Source organism: Blastomyces gilchristii (assembly GCF_000003855.2).
Source record: "Blastomyces gilchristii SLH14081 genomic scaffold supercont1.18, whole genome shotgun sequence".
Lineage (NCBI taxonomy): Eukaryota > Fungi > Ascomycota > Eurotiomycetes > Onygenales > Ajellomycetaceae > Blastomyces > Blastomyces gilchristii.
Genome location: NW_003101665.1, coordinates 390,384 through 398,135, shown reverse-complemented (window position 1 = coordinate 398,135; position 7,752 = coordinate 390,384). Strand labels below are relative to the sequence as shown.

The window sequence follows — 7,752 nt, the reverse complement described above, 5'->3', positions numbered from 1 at the left end:
TTCAACTCAAGTTAAGATATTTATCACTATTATCAGAGATAATTATAAGAAGAAATAATTAAGAGACTTATAATTATAAAATATGAAATTATCAGACAGTTTAATATCTCTGATTATAGTATATCAGAGAAGTGTAGTTTGTATAAGAAAGTGAAGAATAAACTTATATAAGAATGTATTTAGTTATTTTATAAGTATTATTAATAATTATTATCAAATTCTGATTATATAAGTCATCACTGAATAAACTGAATGAGACTGAATTTAATCTTCAGTCTCAGTCTTATTCTGATTTTGAAAGAATAATTATCTTTCACAGTCTATTCTGAGAAATTACTTTCATTTCACTGTTCTTGTATTAAATCTGATTATTTTTCACATCATTTCTCTCAGAAATGATTCATTTTCAGATTTTTTTAATACTTAGTTCTAATGAGACTTATGTTAAGAGATGTATAAAATGAGATTAAATAAAATTAAATGTGAAATTCATAGTTCTATCAGTCAGTCTAATAGTGAGATACTGCTGAGATCTTACTTCAGCTATTCTTACTCATGAAATAAGAGAAGAGTATTTACTTATTATCTATATAGAATAGCTAGATGCTGACTTCTCATTAAAGAAGTCAGTGATTCATTTTCAGAAACTGAAATATATATAAGAGTTACTGTATTTCTTATACAATTTTCTTAGTATACTAAGTATTATATCTGTGATATTCTTGCAATAACTCTGTAGCTCGTGAGCTCACTATTTAAGCAAGATAGTTAAGCTCACTTATACAGCTTCTTGAATAACTATCTTTATATAATATCACTGACTAGTCATCACTTCAGTTCTATTATATTACAATTGATTTTAAATTGATTATTAATTAATTATAGTAATAAATATAGATTTAATCTATATATTTAAGTAATTAATAATTGATTGAAAATCAGTTGATAATCAATTCAGTGTAAATTATATAAATACTTACTTTATTATTATATTTAAGAATAATTTCAGTATTAAATTAATTTTAAATTGATTTTAAATTAATTCTGAATTAATTATTAATTAATTATAGTAATAAAAATAAATTCAATCTGTATATTTAAGTAATTAACAATTGATTGAAAATCAGTTGATAATTAATTCAGTGTAAATTATATAAATACTTACTTCATTATTAAATTAATTATTAATAAAATTAGTAAAGACTTCTTCATATATAAAAGTTATAATGAGAGAAGAATTATTTTACAATCAATTAAAAATTAATTATAGAATTGATTATAGAATTGATGATAAATAATTAAGAAAGAGAGTGATTTCAAATTATAAGAAAAGATGTATTGAGCAAGGTCAGGCAGCACATTTGTGAGGTCAGCTTACATAACGAGGTCAAGTGGCGCACTTAGCGAGGTCAAGTTTTCTGCTTCCTGAAAACTAGCCGCCGCATTCGGCACAATGTTTGGCCATGCACGTAGAATTTCGTATCTGTCGCAGCTGCACTCACGACCACGACGACGACCACGACGACCACCACGACGACCACCACGACCATCACCCGGTGTCAACACGAAGAAGACGCTTCGTCGCATGTTTCCTGTCTATACGAGTTTCGAGGTGGGTCGAGATATGCTGCATACATCAACTATGACTAGAAACTCATCTAAAACCTGACTGGCTGCACTCGACACTTATTACTACGTAGCGTCGCATAATCCCATTATTGTTCTTTGTATGTGTTCTCTCGGATCCTTTCTCTTTTTGACGCATGGCGGCAACCCAAAACAAAGCGAGTCAAATGCTAATGATAATAGACTTGCTTTGCGACAATCCTCTTGCCTCCCAAACTTTCCTCGAGCTTTGACCAAGAATTTATTAGCTCCTACCCTAGCCTACGGACCTGGTTGTATCGTCATCGATTCCATATACTCATCAGTGTCCCACACCGTTCTCGCCGTCTTGGTCTTACAGCTCGCCAAATCTCTGTTATCGCCAGGGTGACAGTCTCATGGAACGCGATTCCGCAGCAGCAGCAACAGCAGCAGCAGCAGGAGGCGCCGCACATATACCGAAATTACCAGGCGGAAAATACCGTGGAGAATTCGCCCCTCCATCTGCGCTAGGTTCTGTGAAGCTGGATGAGGGTTACTCTGATGAAACTAGAAGCCAAGCAGAAAATGAAGTGGCTCAAACATCAGACGAAGGCGTAAGTCTACCTAGCTGGATTCTTGCACATAGCGAAGCCGACAGAGCAGGTAACACTTTTCCCGTCTCCTTCAACGCCTTTTTGCGGAGTAAAATCATGCTGACCTTGCCGCAGAATTGGCTTATAGCATATTGAGAACCTTGCGTACCTCGACAGTTTCCTCAGTCGTTGATCGACTAACTCCACTTCTCCATATGGACCCTGTTCTCAAACTTCCCCCGGAAATCACTTCGGAAATATTCTCATATCTCGACACGTCTACACTGCTTACTGCAGCACTTGCGTCCAGAGCTTGGAGAGAGAGAATTATAGATTCACGACTGTGGAGGCATCTTTATATTCAAGAAGGATGGCGTTTCGACATGGACGCAGTTCGAACTTTCGAACAATCTCTTTCGAAGCCACCCTTTTCGCACAACCGAAAGTCAAGAACGAGGCGTTCAGATACAGATATGGGGCAGCCAAAGCTAAAAAAGCGCGTTCCCTCAGGCTGGATCGATTCGAGAAGAGGATCTCGCGTTGGTAATAATAATATGCAGGACGCAAGCCCCCCATGGAGTGAGCAGCATGAGACGGTTGAAGCCGATGGTACTTCTGCCTTCGAGATGAATACCCTACCTGATGCCGAGGGTGACCACGAGATGCGCGATGCTAGTTATGATGATCACTCGATTGGGTCATCGCCAGATCAAAGCCGGCCTCCGCAATCTATAGATTTTAGCAGCGTACAGTTCACCCACAAATCTGGTCGGGCCGATAGCTCCGCAAGATACCCATCGTTTCACTCACCGCTGACGAATTATAACCCCCAAGCGAAGGCCCCACATCTCTTGAGGACAATTAATGGTACAAGCCGGTTGAACTGGCCATATCTATACAGACAAAGACAAAAACTGGAAGATAACTGGAGGAAGGGCCGGTTTGTTAATTTTCAACTTCCTCACCCAGCCTATCCTTCAGAGGCGCATACGGAGTGTGTATATACAATTCAATTCTCCGGGAAATGGCTTGTCAGTGGAAGCCGCGACAAAACAGTGAGAGTCTGGAATTTGGAAACAAGAAGGCTCAGAGGGAGTCCTTTGGTAGCACACAGTAAATCAGTTCTCTGTTTGCAATTCGATCCGAGTGCGGAAGAAGATATCATCATATCTGGGAGTAGCGATAGGAGCGTCATAGTTTGGCGGTTTTCCACGGGTGAAAAAATCAATGAGCTCGCCAATGCCCATCAGGACTCGGTATTGAACCTACGATTCGATAAACGATTTTTGGTTACATGCTCGAAAGATAAATTAATAAAAGTTTGGAACCGCCGCGAGCTTAGTCCGATGGACAAAGATTATCCCTCCTTTTTTAATGGTGCTGGTGTGCGATATCCAACGTATATTGTTGACACATCCTTGATATCTCCTAGCACATTGGAAGCCCAAATCGCCAATCAACAGATCAAAACGCTGCCACCTTACTCACTACTTATGACCCTGGACGGTCATGGTGCCGCCGTAAATGCGATTCAGATAGATGAAAATGAAATTGTCTCTGCCTCTGGGGATCGTTTAATCAAAGTATGGGATATACACAACGGAGCCTGCTTAAAAACTTTGATTGGCCACAAGAAAGGCATCGCGTGCGTCCAGTTCGATAGTCGGCGAATAGTAAGCGGCAGCAATGATGACACTGTACGGATATATGACCATGCCTCAGGGGCTGAGGTTGCGTGCTTGCACGGACACCATGGCCTCGTACGAACCGTCCAGGCAGGTTTTGGGGATCCACCTGGAGCGGAGGAGACACTTCGGCTTGAGGCAATGGCGGTAGACACTCAATATTGGAAGGCTCGACTCCGCGGCGACATTCCTGAATCTAGCTCTTCGGTTCGGCGCCAACAGAGATCGTGCCCTGTAAGAAGCTCCGGGTCCAGAAACCCCAATGACATAATGGCCCTAGGAGCCAAAATACCCCCGGGCGGTGGAGGGAGCAGTTGGGCCCGCATTGTTTCCGGCTCTTACGACGAAAGTATCATCATGTGGAAAAAGGACCAAGAGGGAAAGTGGGTTATTGGGCAAAGACTCCGTCAGGATGAAGCTGCCAGAGCAGCCGCTGCAAATGTAATTCCGGACCCTGCCCTAGCCAACCAGCCGATTCCCCCTCTCCCGGGTCAATCCCCACAGGGTCTTATGGGACCACATCCCATGTCCCAATCGTCCCAGCAAACCACCCCCCGCCTCAGCGGCAATTCAGTCCAATAGGCCCATCACGATGGGCATCGCTAACGATGCAGGATCACCTTGCCTGAATGCAATGAATCAACACCCTTCCCAACCACTTCAACAAGCTCAGGGTCCACTGGTCGGCGCTAACAGACCGTTGCCTGTTCCCGCTCCCCACCCTACAGCTAGAATTTTCAAATTGCAGTTTGACGCACGCCAGCTTATATGTGCTAGCCTGGATCACAGAATTGTAGGCTGGGACTTTGCGTGTGGTGACCAGGAGCTTGAGTGGGCTTGTCAGTTTCCACTGGTCTTTGAGCTCGACCCCCAGATTTTACATATATTGCCAACCAGCCATTCAAGATTCAAGATCTTTTTGAATCTTCCAGTGCCTTTGTGCTACTCTCCACCCGCTTCCTTTGGATACCGATGCTAGTTACACGTCTTGCTATATTGCCATTTTTTGAGCCTCTTTCCAAAATGCATACATCTCCTAGCAAGCGCGAATCCATATTTTCCTTCCTCCAGCGATTTGAAGCGTCCTTTTTTCTCGCATCGATGAAGTATACCATCCAAGTTGATTGCCTGAACATTTATCTCTTTTAAAGGGGATGTGTGTATTTTCTTTGTTTCATGTTTGCTACTGTTTCCCTGGCGGTTTCGGTTTTGGTACGCATGATATTTATACCAGGGTCAAACCCAGACTTCCTTTCCTGCTAAGAATAAATTCATATTGCTTTAGCCCCACTCAACTTTTTGTGCTTCCATGGAAACACTCTCATGGGCCTGCGATGCCGGTTGCTCGAAAAGCAAAGACTGTTGTGCATGTGTAAGTAAGTACTCCTGCAATGAGATGACTCGCTATGCTATATATTTTATTTTACACTAGAATACTCCTCGAAATGTACTGGAGTTTACTGAAGGGCTCTGCATATGATATTCGCAGTTGAAGAATGAGCAAGTATAATAAAGTTTTACACGTGTTGAAGTATCTGGGTAATTTCAGGGTTTTATTTGGGATTAGAATCTAAACAACACAATCGAGGCCGGATTCATCAATCAAGACCCCCTCTAACCACAGAGGCGGAAGATATCTTTGTCATGTTAGGCAGGACCCCTCAGACGAAGGCTGTCAACAGTTAAATACCATCGAAAAGCCAACAGTACCTGGTTGATTCAGCCAAAACGCCATGCCGTCCCCCTTTTGCCACGGGCTATATTCCGCAAGAAAGCTCATGGTATGCGAACATGTATTGCTGGCGAGGATAGTATGGAATGCCTCCTGCTCCTCAGATATAGGTACATTCAAAGTGGCGACCAGCTGGTCCCTTGGGGGTTGCTTGGAATACGTCGGGGAATGCGGTATCGTCCATGGCTGCGTGGACCAGATATCTACCGTGACACTCGGACCGTAGCCGTACTGGCCTTCGGAAGTAGGCTTGGGGCTGTCGAAGGCTAGCATGCAACCCGTTGCGCCTGCCGGGATTCCTTCGAAAGTAAAGGTAGTGATTCTCGTGTTCACGCCGTCTCTGCGCGCGACGGTGAAGAACCAGTCGAACTCGATTGGTAAGTCGGGATTGTTTATGTCAAGCAAATCGAAGGTCGTAGGGGCAATTGTTTGGCAGCCCTGAAGAGCTAACTCGGCAGTCGTGCCATGGGCAAGATCGGCGGCAGGCGAAGGCGCTGCAATGGCGGCTCCAAGGAGGGAGAGAAGAGCCAGACAGCTAGCCAAGGAGCCCGGGATGACTATTATTGCTACAAGGAGATGGATTTCCAGACGTTTAAACGCCCTTAAGAAACAAGATATTGGCATAGGAGGAGCCCAATGACTATCCATCAGCGTATTTTGCCCCGAGGCATCTGGCATACACATCGCCGTTACAAGCTAGGCATACCGTTTCCTAGCTATCCATAGACCAACTGTGAAGATTTACCCCATTCGTTTGTTTACCTGTATTGTAATTAGCTAGATGATTCGAATAGCGGAGTTTGGAAAGGTACCATGTGCTAAGCCAGCGAGGACGTATCTGAAATTGACTGCAGTCCTAGATTCTATTCATAAAGTTCCAAAGTGGTGGGTTGGTTCGAGTAAGATGAGGTGAAATGCAGGAGTCTAGAACAGGACGAGAGACCCTATCGAGTCTATACAGATTACTCGCATGTGCATTCTTCCGCCAGTCCTTGCAAGCAATATCTGACCTTTTATTAACGTAGCCAAGTTGAATAGTTTGAGAAAAAAGAGGACAGCAAATTTAAATCCTAGAGTATGGGAGAGAATGGTTGGGGATTCAACTCTCAGCGTAGTAATTTCGTTCTGTGTATCTCAGGTAACTTACAGGACCTGTAACTATACTTTTTATAGCCACCCCACCCCACCTATGATAGTTTGAAATTTATTAATACTGATTGAATCATATACTGTACTAACGCAAAAGTATCAGCCCCCTTCACTAATAATCTACTCTCATCCATGTATCACTTCAATGTTATGAATGTCAATTATTGTGATTTACTATGCCATCATGTGTTATTTTATATGAAATTTCTGAAAATAGATCTGAAAGAGAGTTGACTTCTCATGAATATGATAAAATTATTGAATATTATCATTCTGAATGAGATTATCAATTTATCAGTAGATTTCTGCACAACTTGAGATTTTAAAAATCACAATCTATAGAATCATTAAGAATCACTCTTTTTAAATTAATAATACATCTTAACTACACTCAGAAAGATCTTGAAAGCTATATATTTATAATTACAGAATCTTATTCAACTATATCTGAACTGAACTGAAAGTTATCTATAAAATCCTACTTTAAAATACTGTGTTAAACATCTCTTATAACACTATTTATCATAAGCTCAAGAAAGTCAGCATTATCAATCACTCTGCTAAGAGAAGATAATTTCTACTGTTTAGATATACAGAAGAATGACTTATCTAAGCTATGATCAGAAGAAATTAGACATCTGAGTAGTGAAATAAGATTATTTAATCTGATAAAAGTACTGTAAAATAGAGTAAGAAAGAGCAGTGATAATAAGTCTTCAGAATCAGTACTCAGAAATAAAATCTTAATAAAATAACTATATATTATACAAGTAAGAATACTACTGTAATAATATGAAATGCTTTTTATGAATTCTGATACTCATAGCTGACTAGAGTCAAGAAAGATTCTACTGTCTATTATAAAGATACAACTGTCTGATTCTATATATAACTACTTGATTAAAATCTCTTAAAATTCTATGAGAAAGGTCTTATATTTATATAAAATAATATCTCTATTCATATAGCACAAGTTATTCATAATTGATTTCTAGAAAGTGATAGA

General features: G+C 40.9%; 2 protein-coding genes across 2 annotated transcripts; one reads left to right on the top strand and one right to left on the bottom strand.

The window, feature by feature from the left end:
* Positions 1-1,453: 1,453 nt before the first annotated feature.
* BDBG_07212 (F-box and WD domain-containing protein) lies at positions 1,454-6,825 on the top strand (the record flags this gene model as incomplete). Its single annotated transcript, XM_031722986.1, has 4 exons — positions 1,454-1,612; positions 1,701-1,727; positions 1,887-2,250; positions 2,316-6,825. The coding sequence occupies 4 exons, from the start codon at positions 1,454-1,456 to the stop codon at positions 4,445-4,447; spliced, it is 2,682 nt and encodes an 893-aa protein (XP_031580048.1). The 3' UTR covers positions 4,448-6,825.
* On the bottom strand, positions 4,977-6,708 carry BDBG_07211 (uncharacterized protein). The gene is made up of 2 exons (XM_002622213.2): positions 6,410-6,708; positions 4,977-6,359 (listed from the first exon to the last, which is right to left on the bottom strand). The coding sequence occupies exon 2, from the start codon at positions 6,279-6,281 to the stop codon at positions 5,541-5,543; it is 741 nt and encodes a 246-aa protein (XP_002622259.2). The 5' UTR covers positions 6,282-6,359; positions 6,410-6,708; the 3' UTR covers positions 4,977-5,540.
* Positions 6,826-7,752: the final 927 nt, after the last annotated feature.